The following is a 21,403-nucleotide window of genomic DNA, read 5'->3' on the forward strand; positions in this document are numbered from 1 at the left end:
ATTGTAGCAAACCTATTGTCTGGGGAACCCCTTGAAGGGCAGGCCCCAAGCTTGGGGTGGAGGTGCTCTAGGGAGGGAGGTGGGTGGAAGGCTTTCTGACCTATGGCAGCCCTCCCCTCGGGTGGGGCAGGGACGCTTGCACCCAAATTGGTCCAGCTGTTGTCTGTCTCTGTCCCCAGGTATTCCAAGCTGTCCTGTCTGTCTGGTTTGTAGTTTCCTAGAGTGTGTTTCTGTTTGTCTGTCTGTCTCTCTGATGACAGTTTCTCGGCTTCTCTGGAAGAAGGCTACCTTGATGTTTTTGTTCAGTGTGTCAGTCGATCTGTCTGTGCTTGGATTCTTGGGGGAATTCCATCCTGAGATACATTTTCTCCCATCAGATTCCCAACATCCCTGCTCCCAACCCTATCCTTGACTCCTTCACAGTCCCGAATCCCTCTCCTTTAGCCAGGTGTCCCGCCTCCTGTGTAGCTCAAGCCCCGGTGAGTTTCTCTACAAGGAAGTAGAGGCCAGAGAGCAAGCTGACGGCAGCTCAGGGTGGGCGCGTCACAGAGCCATCCAAAGAGAGCCAGGCTCCTCCCCACTGGTCAGTCTGGTTTCCCACCAGCTCAGCCAGCCTTAAGCCCCTCCGAGCATTTCTCAGAATTAGCCTGTTGATCTCTACAGGAGACACCAATATAAGAAATCCAAACCAATCGTCAGATCTAGGGTCATTGAGGTCTTCCGTGTGACCTCAGAGCTGGTCACAGAGACCCCCCCCTCACCTTCTTCCTCTGTACCCCGACGCCAGTGGTGACCAAGGTCAGCACAAATGTTGGGGCTGGGGGCCTGTCTCCTCCCTGTCCCCAACCCAAGCTGTGGGACTGAGCAAAAATCGCTTTCCATGAGCCACTGGTCTCAAGCCCTGGGGCTGAATGGCAGCTGATCTGTGTAAGCCTATCACCCACAGCTGATCCTGGGGAGAGAGGAGCTGCTGCTGCCGCAACCTGAGGCAAACCCTCAGCCCAGGGGAGAGCCCCAGGGCCCCAGAGAGACCCTCACTTCCTTCCAAAGAGGGGGAAGCTCCAGCCTGTTAGTGTGTGCTGGCACAGCCTCCCCCGCCACCTGTAGAACAGCCTTTGAGGGATGGACTCAGGAGAAATCTCTCTGGGGACCTGGAGTCTGCCAGGTGGTGATGTTCCCAGAAGCGGGAAGAGCGAGTCCAGAAGCTGCTGTCTACAGAGGGAGGCTGAGTGGTAGGCATTGTGTCTTGGGTATAATGGAACAGTTATGGGGATGGCACAGAGTTATCATGGGCTCCATTGTGCTTAGGCTCACACATCCCTAGGCAGCACTCTATGCTTACCAGGGTAATAGGCCCTCAGGTGAGAGCTGGGCCCAGAGCCAGCCAGGGGCAGCAGGCCGTGCCAGCCTCTTTCATCCTCGCTGCTAGCTGACGGCAGGGCTTTATTCTGGGGAACTGAATAGACAGTAATTGCAGCCCTACTTTCTATGGGAGCAGGGACCCTCCCTCTCAGGCTCTTGGTGACGTTTGGAACAATGACCCTGGCGCTGGCCAGCTACCTACTGGCATCTAGCCCATTTGTCTCCGTGAGTGGCAACGAGGCAAGATGAGGAAGACGGGCTTCTATAAGGGCGATTTTGGGAGGCTGGGGGGGGGGGGGGGCGCGCATTAGAGAGAGGAGGTGCTAGGAGGAAACAGAACAACCCCAGCCCTGGGGAGCAGGAGGAGGAGATAGGAGTGTGGATGGTGGCATTCTGGGCCCCTGCAAATGAACTGATTCACCCTCAATATTTGGTCCTTCCTTCTCAACCACCCTGACCTGCTCCAGGATGGAAGACTCATATTTATTCAATATAGTATTTATTGGTCATGCCAGTGTTGTTGCACGGAGCACTATCAATATTTTATCTCACCAAATACTGTGAGATACTGCTATTCCCATTGACAGATAAGGAATCTAGGAAGGAGAGAAGTTTGGTATCTTTTTTAAAATACATATTTTATTGATTTTTTACAGAGAGGAAGGGAGAGGAAGGGAGAGAGTTAGACACATTGATGAGAGAGAAACATCGATCAGTTCCCTCCTGCACACCCCCCACTAGGGATGTGCCCGCAACCAAGGTACATACCTCTGACCGGAATCGAACCTGGGACCTTTCAGTCTGCAGGCTGACGCTCTATCCACTGAGCTAAACCGGTTTCTGCAGAAGTTCGATATTTTGATAGAGGAACCACTGCAGATCGGTTTGGAGCTGGAAGGTGAGCCCAGGTCTAACCTCTTTCCACCGAGCTTCTGCTAGGAGTTTTTTATTTAATAGCATAGCAGAAGTTTTTTGAGACATTTCATTTAATACTAAATAACACTTATTTTCTCTGATTACCAGTTACATTTGCTAGGAGTGGGAAATGTGAAAAATACAGGAACATAAAGAAAATAAAAATTGAATCCAGTCAGATGGAATTAACCACTGTCATTATATTAGTGCACAGGTTTCTGGGGTTTTATTTTCCTATGTACTGGGTTTTTCAGTGCCCTCATTAAAAAATAAGGACTTTGTGGCCTGCATTGCTCACTGACTGCATACATTCATTGAGAAAGCCACCTGCCCTAACCAGAACCTCCTGGTGCCTCCATCCTTCTTGCCTGTCACCTGCTAACTAGCCCGAAGACTGTGTGCAGCAGAGGCTGAGGCCCCTGAGGGAGGGACGCCCTTCCCAGGATGGCTATCCGGAAGAGCACTATGTTAGCTGGCACTGTCCTGTGCATCCGGGGACCTTCCTCTCTCTCCAGCCTGCCTTAGGCATGATCAATAGACTCGCCATGTTTACTCAACCATTATGGAGCAATTAAATTCTCAATCAATACAGTTTAGTCTTCAAACTGCTGGGCTTGGGAGCTTTGGTGTCAGTGCCTACTCTATTTGTCACATCCGAGGCTCAGAGGCTGCTGGGAAACCTGCCTACCCACCAGTAGGGGTGGGGGGTTGTTCTGGGGCTGCAGGACTGTCTGCTCCCAGTCCCCAGAGGCACAGAGAAGCCTCAGCTTCCCTCCCAATCCATGGGGTGGGGGTTTGGTGGGGGCAGGCCATTGGTTAGTTCTCAGAAGCCTTTGCAAGCGTTGGGCTTCTGGGACCTGACCTAGGGCTGTAAACATTCCCATGCCATGCCCTGGAGTGGAGCATCCTGCCTGCTTGGCCCACGTGGGACTCTGGAGACTGAGAACTGTGTCTGATGTGGGACACAGCAGGGGTAGGGGAGGGGCTGCTCCTTCTTATTTGGGCTTTTTGAGCAAATTTGCTCGCCAGTCTTCTGAGGATCTTGTTTAATTAAGCAGAGTCCACCTTGGCTGGACTCCTTACCTGAGGGTGACCACACAAAATGGCAGAATTTGATCCGAGAGCTGGTGAAATCTGTCCCCCAGGGAGCTATGTGGCCTGTCGCTTCACCTCCCCATGCTTATGGCTCCACCTGTATCTTCCCTACCAGACTAATAGGCACAAAAACAAAAGATATCCAAACACTGTGATCTGTGATGCCTTGCAATGAGTACCCACACTACTTCCCGAACATGTTAGGAAAGCTTTGTCTTGTCACGATGTTTGCCCTTTTGTTCAGAGGACTTTCCTCAGCTGGGATGTGAAACTCGTGTTTGGAGTCAAGTACTTGTCCAGCCAATTTCCTTGCATGTTTTCCCTCTACAACTGGTCTCTTCCTGGGGTTCAGGCTGTCATCTGAAGGGACTTAGGAAACCATGGGGCTGAGCAGCGGGCTACACTGTGTGAGCGAGGCTGGGTCGGAGCCCACCTTCAAAGAGCTGCCAATTAGGGCGGACAGCTTCCTGCCAGCCACATTTAGAGATGATCGGAGAATCCCTCCCACTGTTGGTATTTTGTGTCCCTTGTCTGTGAGAGAGGGAAGGAGAATATAAGCTGTCATTTACTGAGCACTTGCTTCGGTGCTACATAAGTAGTATGTCATGCTCACTAAAAGCTCATAAAACGTGGTTATTATTCCCATGTTAGAAACAGAGACTGAGGATGAGAGATAATGAATGACTTACCCAAGGTCCATCTGGTAAACGACAGAATGAAGATCTGAGCCAAGCATCTGTTGTAGCTTCTACGCTGGAGTCAGATAACCAAAGGGAGGTGTTTTAAAAAGGCAAAGGGGAGTGTTTAAAAAAGGCAAAGGGAGGTGTTTTAGGCACAAGAAGTGCAAGTGTAGCTGGGGCGTGAAAGTGTGACTGGGCACGAACAGCTGGCTCCCGCCTCCCAGCCACAGGAAGCAGGCTGCTCAGGGCCAGCTCCTTGAGAGAACTTGGCTTGGAGGTCAAGGGTTGAGAAGGCCAGGCCTTTCTTTCCTGCCCGTCCACCCTGTGCACGAGGTTGCTTTCGGACTCCAGGCAAATTAGGTAAACACATCAGCACAATTAAACTGAGGAGAGAGATGACCCAGATGACATTTTTAGAGATAAAAAAAAGCTCTAGACTTTATTATTTAAAGAAACAAACATAACTAAAGATAACCCAGAACAACAAAATGAAATAAACCATAAGGAATGTCAGGCTATCTCTGTTCAGTCAGCCTTCATTAATGTAGAGTTTTGAACCATTTTCTGGGAAACACATTCTTGTTTTATTAACCAAAAACTTCCTGTTTGAGTCTTTGGCTATAGACTTCTTCTATTCCCGGAGAGTCACCTCTCTTTGCAGGCCTAGAGATTTTTCAGCATCTCCTGTGCTTTTCTTGTCTTGCTTTTCTCCTCCGAAAGGGCATCTTTGCTTATTCATTTATCTTTACCATGAACATAATTTATAATTCCAATAAGTGTTTCTGAGGTATGACAAAAGAGGTTTTAGATTTGTTTTATAAAATCAAAAAAGAGGAAATAATCTTGCTCTATAGCGAGAGTGATTTAATCACACCAGGCATCCTTACAGGCATTACTGCCTCTGAGGGGCCTTGGAACGGCTTAAGAAGGGAGATTTCCAGAGATTTCTTTTGTGACAATTAAAAAGCAAAACGGGGAAGACAGCTGGTCTGAGGGAAGACTGGCATGTGTTGTCTCTGGCGGGGACAGGTGCCAGCGGGAGCAAAGAGAAGCGTCTGTTCATTTAGAATCTCAGGATGTCACGGCGGGAAGCGAGCCAAGGTGCGCAGCGGCCCTCTATTAGCAGAGGACCCCGTGGACCCGAGAAAGGTGCCTTGCCCAGGTCTCACAGCCGGTCCCGTGCAGAGCGAGGCAGAAGTCCTGATGAAGCTGGGGCTTCGCACCACCTCACAGACCAGGAACTCCCCTTCCCTGTGCTGCCGTGTCCTCAGCTAAGACGTGATGGGGGAAGGGGCGCTGTCTAACCCCCAAGCCCCTCCGGCAGCAATTCTAGAAGAAGGCACTGTGCCCGGGCCAAGAATGAGACATACACACGGGGAGACCAGGAACATCCATTCACAAGCAAAACAAAGGGCAAGTGGTATGACACAGACAGGAGACCCAAGAGGCAGATGAGAAAGGTGACATGCAGACTAGTATGAGCCTGTGGGGGGAAAACGTCTTGGATAGGCCAGTGCATGGAATTTTCCTTTCTCTGTTTTACTTACTGGTAAAACATAAAAAGAAAATTTAAAAAGGAGAACAAACTCATCTCACTCATAACCTGTAGTCCTTGCACAAGCACCTCCTCTCATTTTCCCTGTTCTCCACACATTTGAGTGCTGCAGTCTGGACAATGTGTCCCCAGCATGCCACAGGGAGAGCTCCCCCCCACACACCCTCCCCCACACCCCCACTCCCGGTGCTGGTAGGCTTCAGCATTGGTCCTACATCGAGGTGCACACTGTTCACTCCCAGGACAGAAATGATGAGGATGAAGGATGCTGAAGTGCACAGTCAGCATGACCTTAACACTCCAAGGACAGAGGACTGAGCAGCAGAAGACTTTCACAGCTTCCCTTCTAGCTTGGAAAGGAAGAGAGAGGTGAGGAGGTGGTAAAGGAGTGTCCTGGGCTATGAGACCAATTCAGAACGACTTCAAGGAAGCGCTAGAATGTGGAGCAGCTGAGAACATAAGAGAGAGCAATTCAAATCCTAGTTCTAGTCCTGGCATGGCCACTTATTAACTCTGTGACCTTGCTTAAATTACTAAGTGTTCTCACCCTCAATTTACTTATCTGTAAAATGGGGGTCATAATACCACTTACCTCTTAGGGTAGTTGCGAGAGTTAAATGAGATGATGCATGGCAAGGTATCTGGTATATAGTCAGCATGCAATAATAAAGCTATTTTAAAACTGGATTTTCAAGAGCAAAGATGAGGAAGTCTGTTAAAATCTAGGAGTCCCAGGAGAAGGGGTGTAGAAGCTCCATTGGGAGAGAATGTCTTGAGTACTTCAAGTGTGAGAACGTAGTGGCAGAGCCCCTGGTATGGCAAGCAGCAAGGGACACACTCCTTGCAGGTTGTTGGGGGTCACTGAGCCATGCCCTTCACGGAGAGGGTTCATCTCTTCTTTGGATGGCAGACAATGGGCATGGAGGAGGCGGAGGAAGCAGTCTTTCAGATGTTTCTATTCAAACGCAGTGCGTGTCGGCTGGAAAGAGCATGATATCAGAGAGAGAAAGAGGCTTTCAGAACTGAAGGACTAACTGGAGAAAGAGGCCAGAGAAGCTAATGGCCCAGATGAATGCCAATCAAGCAGGGCCACGGCGGGGAAAGAGTGTTTCTAGCCGTCAGGGCAGGAGAGGAAGTGATTTCTCCCCGCACCAGGCCGTCACAGTGCAGGCTGGGATGAGAGTAAGAGCAGAGGCACTTGTATCAAGAAAATCTTCTTGCCAGTTTGACTGTCTGTTCTCTTAAGAGAAGGAGACCATTTAACCCCCCAGGAAACCGTTGATGGCCTGGCACTGATTCCTGCCCTGCCTGTGGAGGGCGCCCAATCCTGGGATTTCTGAGGCTTCTTCCCAAAGCTGGTGTGTCCTGCAGTGTTCCTTCCTCCTAAACACGTTGGAAACCACAGACATGTGGGAAATAGCAGGGCCATTCTCATACTGTAAGTAGTTTCTACTGCAGCAAGGAAGATTGAAGCTAGATATTAGGAAGAACCTCCAGTAGGAAAGGTGAAGATAAGGAAGATGGCTGTAGAGAAACAGGTAGGAATCTTGCTACTTCGTAACTTAATAAATGTCCAGAGCAATATCCTACGTTATAGGTAATTCTGCCATCTCTATCTCTTGTGTCCCGTTTTGGCAAGCACACACCTGTGGGCCATCAGTGTCCCTTTCCCCTGGCATGTAGTAAAACTGAGCCTGTAAGGAGCTGGAAGGATATCCATCCTTCCCTGGAAATGGCTCAGGACCGAAGAAACATCTACTTTGGGGTGAGCTAGGACTGATCTGGGTTGCACCAGGAGAAGGGTGAAATGAAGGAACTTCAGGTCTCATGTCCTGCATCTGGGTTGGGCTGTGTGCACACATGGTTTGTGTAGGTCACCATCACAGGGCTCTACGACAGATCCAAGAAGGACAAGACCAGGTCTTTGTTCTGCAGGGAGCAATTGCTCATGAGCCAGAAGGTAGGGAAGCACCACCAGCCCAGATTAGGGTAGGCAACCTACCTTTACTGAGCATCACATTGGTGCCAGAGGCTTAATGGACATTATTTTGCTAACTCTCCCAGCAAAATCATGTGGCAAGCATCTGAACTTCACACATGAGGAAATTGGCTCAGAGAAGTTAAGGAACTAACACCGATAGGGAATGGCCAGATTTTAACCACAGTGGGTCTATCTGGTTCTCAATCTCATCTCGTTACAATCTGCTGCCTCCCAGCCCTTACTGCCTTCTGATGAGCTCCTCTTGGCATCACCTCTAGCTCAGAGCTTCAGTAATTACACCATTAAGAAAAGTGTAATTTGTACACTTCTCCATTTAAAGAATTCTAGCACAAAACACCAAGAACATAAAAAATGATAGTTCAAGTTAAAGGACTTTTTTTTATTCTGAAATTACATCCTTCCTACTTTTCATATTTTTTTATAATATTACTAGAGGCCAAGTGCACAGACTCATGTACCAATGGGGTCCCTTGGCCTGGCCTGCAGGGATCAGGCTGAAATCAACTCTTCGACATCCCCCCAGGGGTCCCAGATTGCAAGAGGGTCTGTACCAGTGCATGATCAATCGGGGCTGGAGAGGGACGACAGGAAGGCTCCAAGGAGTGTCCGGCCTGTCTTGCCCAGTCCCAGGACCCCAGCAGAAAGATAACCTACCAGTTGGAGCATCTGCCCCCTGGTAGTCAATGCACATTGTAGCGACTGGTTGAACAGTCCAACAGTTGGAGGGATGACTAGCATATTATGCTTTTATATATATAAACTAGTGACCCGGTGCACAAAATTTGTGCACATTAAAAGGGAATTAATTAGAGGAAATATTTTAATATTGCTATTTGCCCTTTCTCTATATTAATAGACGTGTCAGAGATGAAAGAAATTAGTAAAATGTATACGAAAATCTTTCTCCTGTCAGAGTCAGGAGCACACTGCAGGACCCAGAGTCAAGTCCCCTCCCATTCACATGTGCCTCGAAATCACATAAGACCCAGACCTCTAGACCTGGCTAGCCCCACTCCCATTGGTTGAGATCCAGACCAGGCCAGCCCCATCCCCATCAAGTCCCACTGGGTGGGGGACACAGCCTCAGATCCCCTGGCCTGGTGCCAGGCAGGGGGTGCAGCCTCAGGTCCCCCGTCCAGCCCTGGCAGGTGGGGGGTGCAGCCTCAGGTGCCCTGCCCCAGTCCAGTGCCACACAGCCTCAGGTCCCTGCTGATTGCTCATTATGGGAACCCCACCTCCACTGTGGGTACAGCCATCTTATGATGGTGTGAGGGTTAATTAGCATATTACCTCTTTATTATATAGGACTAGAGGCCTGGTGCATGAAATTCATACACAGGAGGGGGGTGTCCCTCAGCCCAGCCTGAACCCTCTCCAATCTGAGATCCCTCTCACAATTCAGCACTGCTGGCTTCCAAATACTCACCTGCCTGCCTTCCTGATTGCTCCTAACCACTTCTGCCTGCCAGCTAGATCATCTCCTAACCACTCCCTTGCCAGCCTGATTGATGCCTAACTGCTCCTCTGCTGACCTGGTCACCCCTAACTGCCCTCCCTTGCAGGCTTGATTGCCCCCAACTTCCCTCCCTTGCAAGCCTGGTCCCTCCCAGTTGCCCTCCCCTGCTGGCCATCTTGTGGTGGCCATATTGTGTCCACATGGGGGCAGCCATCTTGTGTGTTGGAGTGATGGTCAATTTTCATATTACTCTTTTATTAGATAGGATAGGAAAATTAAAGAGCAATTTTAACAGTTTTTCTTATTTAGCAAAATAGCATGTTGGAAATTCTAAAAAGGTAAAAGATAGTTACTACTTCTGTAGGGGTTACTGAGTGTGTGACATATATCACTACCTAATTCTTTCACAGAAAGAAAAGTGAGGCACAAGGAGGTTAAGCAATGTGCCCAAAGCCATGCAGTAGGTGAAAGGCAGAGCCAGCATTCAGACCCAGGCAGCCCAGCCCCGAGCCACATTGGAGCTGACATAGTGCTGCCCCTGATCATGAGTTGGCCAACACTGCCCGCAGCCTCATGTGCTCATCCCTTGCAGGACCCCTGAGGCTCTCGCACCCTGGACCCACCCCCAGATGCTAAACAGCTAACATCTCTCTTCAGCACACCTCTTCCAGCCTCACCCCAGGGCTCCCGACAGTCACCATGATCCATTTGGAGATTATTACATACCCAGGCCAGAAAGGAACAGCAGGGCAGGTGGGTCGTTAAGGGACAAGTCCATTTTCTTCCCTGAAAGTCTCCCTTGCTGAAGTAATGGGCACACCCAGCTGCAGTCGGACCAGGGCCATCTCTGCAGTCCTGCCACCACATAGGAGGGGCCTCCTGACCCCTTTAGGGGCTGTCAGACCTGGGGTGTTCCTGAGCCTCCCACCCAGCATACTGTGCCACGTGTGCTCCTGCCAAGCAGCCATCATGCTTACACAGGGGACTCTGCCTGAAGGGAAAGCTAGGAAATGATGAACATGGGTGCGGTACAGGGATTCCTCTGAGGAGGAATAGACGGGTATTAAGGCTTCTTTCTGATGGGCGATTTCTCAAGCTGGGTGCAGGTGTGTATTTTCCTTTATACCTTATGTATGTTATTCATATTCACATTATAGACTGGTTCATAATAAAAGGAAAAATGAAATGAAAACCAGAGTTCACTGGGCTGTAAATATTAGGGGCTGGCTTAGGTCGTATGTTCTGGGAGAGTTTGAAGGGGAGCCGATCTGGAGCTTCATCTCAAGGTTGGTGAGATGAGAGTGTTGGAAATATCCTGTCTTAGGGGTAATAACACAGCACACACAAAAGTGCGCCAGGTGTACTTGGGTGTACACTGAGCCTGTGTGCCTGGGTGAGAGAAGCACGCATTTGTGAAACTGTGTGTGTGTGTGTGTGTGTGTGTGTGTGTGTGTGTGTGTGTGTGTAAGGGGCAGGGAACAGGTAGGATGTCCTTAGAGCTTGACTTTGCTACCAGATCCATGCCTATTTGTGAGAAAATAAAGTAATAAAAAATATTAGGATTCCGGGGGCTATAAGATGGCATTAGTCAGTGTGGCCAGCTGGGGAGCCTGTGAGGGAGCTATCCTGAGGAAGCTTCTAGATAAGGTGTCTCTGGGGTGTGCCAGGGGCTAGTGTTCCACTGGGGGGTGAGCTCAGCAGAGGTGCTCCCACATTGGGCATCTGGGCACAGGCTGCCCGCCTGGAGTGAGCCCCTTGGTACTGTGGGCCTGGGTTGGGACAGGCACAAGCTCAAGAAGTGCTAAGATCCCTTTGACAGAAAGCCCCACAGACAAACCAGACAGGTTTGGAGCGGCTGTGAGACCAGAGGTGGGAGTCTCCAAGGAGCCGACAGGAGAGAGAATAACTTACTTTCTCGGGGCCCTTGGGAGAGGGAGGGAGGCTCTTCTGTCAAAACGGATGAAGTCAGGGCAGTGACTGCACGTGGATGAGCCCAGAAAGCCACAGCTGCCCTCCTCCAGGGCTTTCTATTCTGAGACCTGGCTTTCAGCTCAAATAATGGAGGTCACAGAGCCAGGGCCAGAGGAGGTGCTGGCGTGGATTAGATGACATAGGGAGGCAGGGGGAGGCCGGTGCTGTGTTCTTGGGTGTGGAGGGCTGACTGGTGGGCGTAACAGGGATGGTGCGTGTGGGCCCTGGGCCAGTGTAGGGGAAGGGAGAGGGAGGAGTGGCCCTCCTTCCTTCCAGATGTCACAACAACTTGCTCAAACTGCCCATTTCATGATGAGGAAAGAGGTCCAGAGAGAAGATGCCTAAGGTTATGTGAACACTGTGAGCAGAGGCCACCGGACTCCCAATGCTCTCTCCACCACCTGGAGCACCATTTCCAGCCTGTGCTCTGAAGCAGCACAGAGTGAATTTGTTTTTAACACTGGCCCTCGGTTCACTCAACCCTCCCCAGTACCATCTGAACCTCAAAGGGTGCCTGGGCTTCCCTTGTTCCCTTATTCTGACCACCTAAGATCACTTTATTGATTCGGACAAGGGAGAGAAAGATGTGTTTTAATAAAGGCTGAAAAATCTCGAGATGTGAGGCATGTTACTAGCTTTTTGTCTGAAAAAATGCCTCGTTTCTTCATCCCGGAAGAGCTTGCCGGGTCTGGAATAATCTAGTGCGGGGAAATCCTCCAGTCTGAAGAGGCCTGTGGCCTTTAAAACACCATAGCAAGTCTCTAGTAATTACTGTTCTAGCCACTGTGCCCATGGGAAAGCAGCCTCTCCCCCACACCCACAACCTGCCCACCACCGTCAGTACCAACAAGCCTCAGAGCTGGGCCTATAGTCCTCCTCATTCCTCTCTCCACCTTTGTGCCAAGGGCCACCCTCTTGCCCCCCGCCCCCAAACCAGCTTCTGGTATGGAAGCCTGAGGCTGGCCGCTCCCACCCCTGACATCTTCTCTCCAAACAGAGCCCAGACCCTCGCCTTGCCCTCACACAGCGCTGCAGTTCTGGCCCCTCCAGCTCCTCGCAGGGACTCGGGTTCCTGACAGGTGCTTCCTTCTCCCTCATTCCTCTTATGGAAAGACTACATTTCCCCTGGGCCCACATGCCAATCTAGGAAGTCATTTCCCTTCCTCACTCTTTTGGAAGAGAGATATTTACATCCCCGTGTTGCAAATGAGAAAACTGCAGAGCAGAAAAGTAAGGTATCTTGCATAGGGTCACCCAGTTAGTAAGCTGCTGAGCCAGGGACCTCATGCCACTCAAGCTTTCTTTCTTGTGAACGAGGATTCCCTCAGAGTTGAGGACAACAGTGACCTGTGTCTGGGAGCTCTTTGGTGTGTGGCACAAACATTTTCTTTGTAGGGACAGAGCTGCCTGCAGCTCTTGGCACTGTCCTCAGCATATGGAAGATAATCCATGATCCTCTCTTCAGAATAGTGTTTTTAGCCTGGGTCCATGGAGTCTGTAAGACCTCTGATCGTGGGGGTAAATTTTGGAATGTATGAAACAATGTGCATTTTTCTGGGAAGAGAGCCCAGGGTTCTTATCAAAGGTATGTGAACCCAGAAATGTTCACAGGTCTGGGGGTAGAGAGACAAGGGTAATCCTGCTGTTGAGGAAAAGGAAGGAAATGAAAAGCTGGGTATCTGTCACTGACTGGGTTCTTCAGGAAGCAGACTCTGAGCTCAGGGAGCCAAATGATTACTAGGGGATGCACTTGGGATCAACACCTATGGAAGGGCGGGGAGGAACACAGCATGGAGCAAAGGGAGAATGCAAATGCAACAGAAGTGCAACAGAAGATGTGGCCAATCCTCTGTGAGCTCTGGAATAAGAACAACCTATCAACTCACTCCTTGTTGATGCTGAGCCTTTATATCACCACCTCAATTACTCATTAGCAGCAGACAGCCCTGGAAAGGACGTGACTTTGGGCCAAGGAGCTCTCTGCAGCTGAGACAGCCCTGAAGTAGCGGAAGGGGCTGACTACTGAAGGCAGGCTCCCGCACCACTCCCAAAGCCGAACAGGAAGCCACTCTTTATTTTGTTCTTTAGATTTCATTCTTTTTGTGGCTGAGTAAGGAAGTCATTCTTTGAAGCTTGCATCACCAAACCCAACCCAGTAGCTCTGCCCTTGGGAAAGCATAACAGATTAAATGATAGTCATCCACCTACATGTCCATCCATCCTTTCACTGAACATTTATTAAGCACGCTTCATGAGCCAGCCATAAGCACCTGTGAGAAAAGAAGTGTATGGCACAGACTAGGGGAGGAGAAAGACAGACACTTCATTGAAAAATTAGAGTGCAAAATGGTTGTTGCTGGAATAGAGGCAAGTTCCTAGAATTACTAGAGCACATTGGAGGGTGGATGGATTCTCTCTGGGGGCAATGAATGAGTCAAAGTCAAAGAAAGGAGTAGGCCAGGGCATGGAGAGAAGGCATTTCAGGCAGAAGGAAGTCATGTGAGGGGCGTGGTGATCTGAGAGGACTTGGCAGATTTGGGGAGAGTTTCACTGTAGACAGAGTGGTTAGTCACTCAGTGGAGATAAGGCTGGAAAGGGAGGTTGTGGTAAGATCACAAATGCTCCTGAGTGTCGCATGGGTGGACTTCACTGGAAAGTACTGCACTGGAAAGTCTCAGATGGGTTTTGAACAGAGAATTGATATCAAAGTGTCTGCATTGTAGGAAGTCAACTATGGTAGCAGACATGGTAGGTAGGCTGGAGTGGTCACTGGAGCACCAGGGCAGTCGCATATGGGCCAGGACTGGCGTGCTCAGCAGGCACCCAGCTTCCTTCTGAACACGAGCTGGCTTTCCAATGAGTGGCCCTTCCCCAGTGTGATTGTTCAGCTCCAACGTACATATTTTTCCAAGCAACTCTTGTTTTCTCAATTTCTCAAAGACATTCATTTCCCATACTCAAATCCAGTGTTCTCATGTATAAAATAACCTCATGGATGACCCGGGCTCCTCTATATGTAACAGCCTAATATCACATGGGCACAACTGAAGCCTTTTAAGAACCTCTACTTTGGTGCCACTCACATTCTACTTTTCATCTTCTCAAATGGGTCCCTTAACCCAGGGAAGACTCTTGTGACTAGTATCCCCCAAATGTCAGCAGTGACCTTAAGTGTCCTCAGGCTAGTGGACTGCCATTCAATGATTCTGTTTCTGGAGATGGACATGGAGCCCAACACAGCTACAATCACCAGGATCTCCCTCCAGCAGCTCAAGGGAGGGGCTGCAAGATTTCTTTATTCTGTGACCTTCTATACAGGTCTCAGAGTAAATTCCAAATAATAATTGTTCTATAGCCAGGCTGCCTGGAATCTGACCCACTAGGATGGAAGCTTCGTGAAGTGAGATCAGCCCAGCAAACTCTGGAAACTTAAGGGACACACAGACTGTGACTTGGGAGGAATGATGTCCCAGGAGCTAGAACAACGGCTGCCAATTCCACAAAAGACTATGGGTTGAAGGAGATAGTCCTTCCAGCTACGACAGCCTAAGATGAAGATTAAAACCTCTTTCCTTGGACCATTTTTATAGATGGCGTGCAGAGAGGGAAATAGAGGCTGAGAACATTCTATTGGTGCTCAGCCTTTACATAGAGGTACTAAACACTCTGGCCTCCACTGCTCTTTGATAAAGTGACCAAAGCACAAATCCACACAATAGGCACTGGACAAATGCCCCCCAGGGGATGCCCACACTATGGTGGCTACAGTTAAAGGGATGGTCAATAGGTGGTTGATATACACAGATTCCTCAGAGGCCATGGGGATTCTATGGGTCCCCTGACTTGGTGACATTCCAGAGCAAGGCCCTTCACTGTGCTGTTGCTCCCATGGATGGAGGACAGAGGTGGGAGTAAGCCTCAAGGAAGCCAGCCCATCTTCAGTCTTCTCCCTAAACACCCTGGGCAGATTTGGAGGGCTGGAGGGATGGGAAAGGCCAGGAGGTATGATAAAAATACACACAAATTCTATTGTTTCTGTTTTATGAAGGTTGGCAGGAAGACTAAATGTTGAGAACCCTTTCCACTTAGGAATTCTCCCTGCTGTTTTTCTGGGATTCTTTTGAGATTCTATGTTACAGGGTTCCAGCTCAGAATACAATCACCACTGCCATCACCACTTATTAAGGACTACTGTGTGCCAGGCACTGTACTAGGTGCCTTACAGACTATATTTATTTCTCACAGCAATCTTGCAAAAGAGTTATTAGAATGCCCATTTTGTAGATGAGTTTAGATAACTTGCTCAAGGTCATGTAGTAGGTAGCAGACAAGGGTTCTACCCCAAGTCTTCCTGAAATCAAAGCCAATGTTCTTTGCCTGCCATTAAATAACCTTAAATGTTGCCATACTAATGACAGCAGTCCTGGGTTTCCATAGACACCTTCTATACCACAAGTCTGTGGAGAGATTTAAGAAAGGAAGGCACGGACAGGGTCTCCTTTTTACACTCTTAATTATATACCTTTGAGGGCCACAGTCTCTCAGGTCCCCGTGCACATAGGTGGGAGTTGATTCTACCAGTTACAGAGCCTGGAACCTTGGAATTGGTGGGCCTGGTTGAACAGGTCTCAGCACTGCAACCCATGCTCCCAAAATGTCTGAGCTGGAAGGGTCCTGAGAGAGGAGTAAACTCCTTATGTGACTGGAGAAGAAACTGACCCAGGAGGAGGACATGAATTACTCAAAGCCTCACAGCTATTTAGAAACATTGTGCGTACACAAGTGTATGTGTGTGTACATGCACACGCACATGCATCTGTATGTGCTGGAGATGGCAGTGGGGCAGCCTAACTCCTAGGCCTTGTGAATGAGTTCTGGTGAGCAGGCCTCAGAGCCCTAGTCTATATCCAGAGGGGTGGCCCACGCAGAAGCCTATTTCAAAAGTTTAAGACATTTATTTGGAGCAAGGTAACTCTACAAAGTGTCAATAGGAGAGCTGGGAATGAGACACAAAAAAGAAGGAAACAAATTCATTAAATGATTAGATCATTGCTTTGGCCAACCAGAGCTCCATTGCCCTGGGCACTTTGGGGAGATGGCATGGAATGCGCCTCAGAGTTGCTTTGCCCAAGGGAGGAGGAAGCTGGTATATTTATCTACCAGCCTCTGCTTGCTGGTTGAGGCCTGATATTGAGTGACATCAACTCCCCAGAACCTCTTGCCAAGCACACTCCAGCAATCAGACAACACAAAGGGCTAGTTTTAAAGATTTCTATAGCCCTGAGTAGCCACCTGTTTTCTAAAGTCTTGATACCTTTTTGGGTGGAGAGGCCTTGGCTGTCAGTTCCAAGGACAGTCGTCGGGGAGATGGATGTTTGTAGAGGAGACTGAACATTGCCTTCCAGAGCCTGGAGGCAGGTTGTGCTCTCAGAGGGAAAGGGCTGCTTCCATGTGCCCTGAAGGAAGAACGGGCATATACGTTAAGCAAGAGGAGTTGAAGTCAGAGCTTTAAAAGAACCTCCTGGTGATACTAATTAAGAAGGAAACCATAGCAGATATCTAGAGCTCATCCAACTGTGTAGCTTCATTGGTGCTGCATAAGCAATGACAGAGCAAAGGAATGCACAGTAGCAAGGACGGGTACCTTGGGGAGTTTGAGGTTCCCGGTTCCAGGGCAGGCTGATGAGCTCTCCTTTATTTGGGGGATGCTGGGAGGACAGATGGAGATTTAGTGAAGAGAGGCTTCCTCACTCTGCCCCTGGTTATTCTTAACACCAGGAGGCTCCAACATTGGGTGGAGGCAATAAGAAGAGGTCTCTTCTCTGGCACGATTTGGGGCATCTTAAGTGGAGGCAAAACCATGGAGGAAATAAGCAAGTCCTGATGTTGCCTAGCTCTCTAATTAGGCTCACGCCACCTCCCTGGTCCCCTGCTCCTCATCTGTGAAAAGGGGAGATTGGAAGACTGAACTAAATGACCTGAGGGTCCCATTCAGTCCTGGCCTTCTGTCCACTGCAGAGGCCATCCTCTGGTCCTTGGATTCTCTTTAATTCTATCATCAGCAAATATGTATTGAGTACTCATCCTCTGTCCAGCACTAAGTTGGGGAAGAGAACCAGGTGGAATACAGATCCTGGCCTCTGGGAGGGGACAGATGAGAAAAACAAGAGTTTATGTTTATTGAGCATGTACTCTGCCAGGAACTGTGCTAAACACCTTTCATATACTGACTCCTTTATACCCACCCCCAATAACTCAGTAAGTTAGGTACTGGTATCTCCACTACACAGATAAGAAAACCAGGGCACAGAGAAAAAGCAACTTGATCAAAGCCACACAGTGGAAGAGCTTGGATTTGAGCCTATACTGTGAGCCATGATACTTCTCCTCTGTGACATAGATACCGACTCTCTAAGTGCTCCTAGGATTCCAGCAGATAGGGCAGTGAAAGCTGGAGTCGCCTGGGAAAGCTTCCTGCAGGAGGTGGCTTGGCACTGGGCCTTGAGGGAAGGGAAGAATTTGGAGGCTGATGGGGAAAGGGAAAGACCTAACTGCATTAACACTCCAGGGCAGGCTGTGGTGTGGTTGTCCAGCTAGCAGGTGTCTACTTATAGTGGGCAGGCAGGCAGCAGCTACAGCTCAGCCTGTTTGGTGGCTTCACGGGAGAAGAGGAGGGCCCAGAGAAGAACAGATACTCCTAAGAACCCTCCTCTTCACAGCTACAGCCCAGAAAATGGCATCCACCTGCCCTGAAGGGGCTTTTGCCCCATCCAGGCCTATAAGCATGACTCCTTCCCCAGACTCATCTGACAAAAGAGGGAGCTGGTCCAGTGGGGGCCAGCTTTCTCCTCACTATCCAAGCCAAGTATCTGATAACTATGATAGCTGGCACTTGCACACAACAATGACCATGAACCAAGCACTTTTTTAAAAATTTTAACTAACTTAAGCCTTCCAACATTCCTATGAAGTAGATACTGTTATTATGCTCATTTTATAGATGGGGAAATAGGTACAGCGAGGTTAAGTAGTCTGCTCAGAGACCCACTAGCTACTAAGAGGCAGAGCCCACATTTTAACCCAAGCAATCTACTCTTAGCCACTCTGAACTACTGCCCCTAAGTAGAGGTTCATGAGCTCTGGCCATAGCTGCTTTTTTCCTCGATGAGGGATACCCTCCTCAAGTTTAGGTCCTCCTCCTTGCCTGGGGCTATTCCATGCCAAGATAGCCCCTCCCCAGAGGGGACTGCAGAAGACATCTCCGCCAGCCCTCACCTCTAGAAAGGCCCATTACTGCCATACTGCCCAGGTTCTCCCCCCACCCCTGCACCCACATGCACCCTGTCCCACTCTCCGCCAACCGAGCACCGTTGCCTTTTGTTCACAGTGACGGCTCCTGTGCCCAGGCCAGTGGGGGCATGGAGGACTCCGTGGTGGCAGCCGGCAGACCCAGTGCCCATTCCCCGAAGGCTCAAGCCCAGGAGCTGCAGGAGGAGGAGGAGAGGCCAGGGGCGGGGGGTGCCTCCCCAAGGGCTGGCCCCCATCGCGGGGCCTCCCCTGGCCTGCAGCAGCCTGCCCTGGCGACAGCGCTCTGCTCTCACGCCCCTGCTGCCTCCGATTACGAACTCTCCCTTGACCTAAAGAATAAACAGGTACCCAGGGCCTCTAAGGGGGGTGGGGAGGGTGGTGAAGGGGCCCTGCTTTTGGGAGCTGTCCAGGGTACCAGGTATCTGCCCATCTGGGCCCACCTTTGCTGCAACTGCATCTTTTTTTGCCACCTGTTCTCTCAAAGTGAGCTAAATAATCTGCCCTTCCTCACAGCTCAGTCTCCAATATAACCAACCCTCACTTGGTAGGGTCACATCCTTGCAAGGCCAGGCCCTTTGACAGTGTGTCTAGGGCTCTGCTCCTCTCACCTTAGGAGGAAGCCTAAGCTGCCCCACAAAGCATTACACAAGTGGCCTATTGTTCTCTGGGGAAGTTCCACAGCCACTCACTACTTAGAAGAGATAGCCCAGTTAATATGCCCACTCAAAGGGCAGTCCCATGCCTAAGCGCACACAGGCTCAAATGAAGTTCAAAGACAGTGGTCTCCTGGTAGAGTGAGGATTCCCAAGATAAACCCAGGTTAGGGGGATCCAAAGCTCCCCTGCTGGAGAACAAATCCCTGTGAGGGGTTCTAGCAGGAGAAGAAAGTGGTCAGTAATGGGGTCCCAGTTGAACCCCAAGACGATAATGCCACATTTTTTTCTTGGTGGACAATTAAGAGACCTAAAGGGAGATCTATAAGTATGTGTGTATTTATGCATGTGTGTAAGTGTGTCCGTACACACGAGTATGAATGTGCTTAGAGAAAGACATTATGACTTGATATTGCTATGAAAGAGCCTTGTTCTTGTTCTAGTAAAGCTATGACTTCAGGAACACCAGTTAAGTACTCTGGTTTATCATCAGCAAAATTGGGGATCAGATCTTGAATCATCTCCAAGGTCCCTTTTGCTCTGAAATAAGTAGGTTCTAAAGAACCAATCTTTAATACAGTGGACAAGGTGAGTCTTAGGAAGGGAAGCTAATAGAAAGGTCAATAAAACTGAATCAAGCCAAACCAACCTCATGTCTTTCTTTAGGCATCAATGCAAAGCTATTGTCCTGGACCGGGGCCAGCTGCAGTACAGTGCACCTGGCTCTCTAATGGTATTTGATAAAATCTCTTATGATAGCTCTGCAGACATGATAGAAAGTAGATTAGCTCACAATATAATCAGATGAGTTCTTAAACAGAATTCTCAAAACCGTTTATTTTCCATCAGTGCCAATTCTAAGGTGAGCGGGTCCTGTCAGGTTCAATCACTGTAACGAGGCAGAACTTTCTGATGACACAGCTAGTAGGGGACAGCTAATACTTTGATGATAGAATCCAGGACAGAAAGATGGTTTGTGTGAAATAAGTCAAATTAAATATAAAAAAATCTAAAGTTCTGCTCTTCACTTTGAAAAGCCCACAGCACTCATATAAGATGGGCAGGCTTGGTCCTGGGAGAAAGGCCTTAGGGTTTCAGTTCACTGAAAGCTTAAGATGAGTCAACAGCCGGTGAAGCAGCTGCCAGAGAAGTGAGCACAGCAGCCTGCACAGCAGGGTAGGCAAGGCCCCAGAAAAGGGAGCAGCCGCAGAGCCCCGCAGTGGCTCCTGCTCGGGCCTGTCTGGAGCCCATGCTTGGCTCTGGGGCTTTGTTTAAGGGGGAAATGAGAATCCTGCAAGATTCTCCAGGATTGGCTGGAGACATGGTGAAACTGTAGCCATGAAGACAATCTTTAAGTATGGAAGAGCTGGCATGTGATAAAGAGATTACATGTATTTTCTTTCATTCTAGGCAAAACTAGTGGTACTAATGTATGAAAACTATAGGAGAGGAAGATTTTAGCTTGATTAACAACTAGAGCTGTTACAAACTCAGAATGTCTTGCTTGTGAAGTAGCGAGTCTGTGCAGTGGCTGGAGCACAGCTCATCTGGAACACCATGGGGTGATGGGAGTGGCCAGTTGGCTCGGATGAGGGAGTCCTCTCAGTTCCCCAAGACTCTGCTCCTTGGGCACAGAGACCATCTCTTATTCATCTTTGTACCCTCCCCTTAGCATCTAGCGGCATGTCTTGGACATAATAAGGGCCCACTGAGTGAATCTTTTTTAATAACTATGATGTGCAAGGCAACAAGGAAGGAGAGCATGAAAAAAAAAGAAGCATGATCTCTCCACAAAGAGATTACAGCTCAACTTAAGGAGCATCCAGTTAATAACAGCACAGAAAACTCATGTTTCAGCTTGGGCAGATTGATTCCTTTAATGCCAATTACTAGGTGGGAGATAGAGTGCACAGGATTCTGATTAGTTTCATGGACACATTTTATAGTGGACATGACATAGTACAAATAGATGGGCTTGCACTCAGGCCAGCAGGAGTGAGGCAGGAAAGGTGAGGGTTAGTAGAAGTGACAGGATCCTCATGCAAGGTGGACCCAGCCCTGGGAAGGAGCTCACCTCTCCTGGCTCAGGTGTTTCTCTGGGCCAAGCATGTCTGGAGGTAGAAAGAAGGGGGAAAAGATATTGCCAGGCTAGAGCAAAGTGATTGAAAACATGGCACACATTTACTAGAGACTGAGCTCTGCTCCTCTCTCTTCTTCTGCACATGAACTGTGACCTTGAAAAAATTGCTTAATTTCTCTGGGCCTCATCGCCTCACATCTCTTTGGGGCTTTGTACATGCTGTTCCCTTTGCCTCCACTGCTGATGCTCCTACTCCCTCCATACTCCTGCACAGGGCCTCCATCACTCCTCCTCTTGCTTTGGGACTCACTTCCCATGCTCCTTCT

At 49.3% G+C, this 21,403-nt stretch overlaps 1 protein-coding gene across 6 annotated transcripts in view; it reads left to right on the forward strand.

The window, feature by feature from the left end:
* IQSEC3 (IQ motif and Sec7 domain ArfGEF 3) overlaps window positions 1-21,403 on the forward strand; it is a 104,930-nt gene that overhangs the window by 35,099 nt on the left and 48,428 nt on the right. For 5 of the 6 annotated variants that reach the window (XM_045588368.1, XM_036458026.2, XM_036458027.2 and 2 more), the window contains exon 3: window positions 18,424-18,688. The exons of the other annotated variant lie outside the window; for it this stretch is intronic. In XM_045588368.1, coding sequence (XP_045444324.1) covers window positions 18,424-18,688 — 265 coding nt within the window. The remainder of the gene's footprint in view (window positions 1-18,423; window positions 18,689-21,403) is intronic. 6 annotated transcript variants of the gene reach the window in all.

This window comes from Pipistrellus kuhlii, unplaced genomic scaffold (assembly GCF_014108245.1).
Source record: "Pipistrellus kuhlii isolate mPipKuh1 unplaced genomic scaffold, mPipKuh1.p scaffold_m20_p_3, whole genome shotgun sequence".
Classification (NCBI taxonomy): domain Eukaryota; kingdom Metazoa; phylum Chordata; class Mammalia; order Chiroptera; family Vespertilionidae; genus Pipistrellus; species Pipistrellus kuhlii.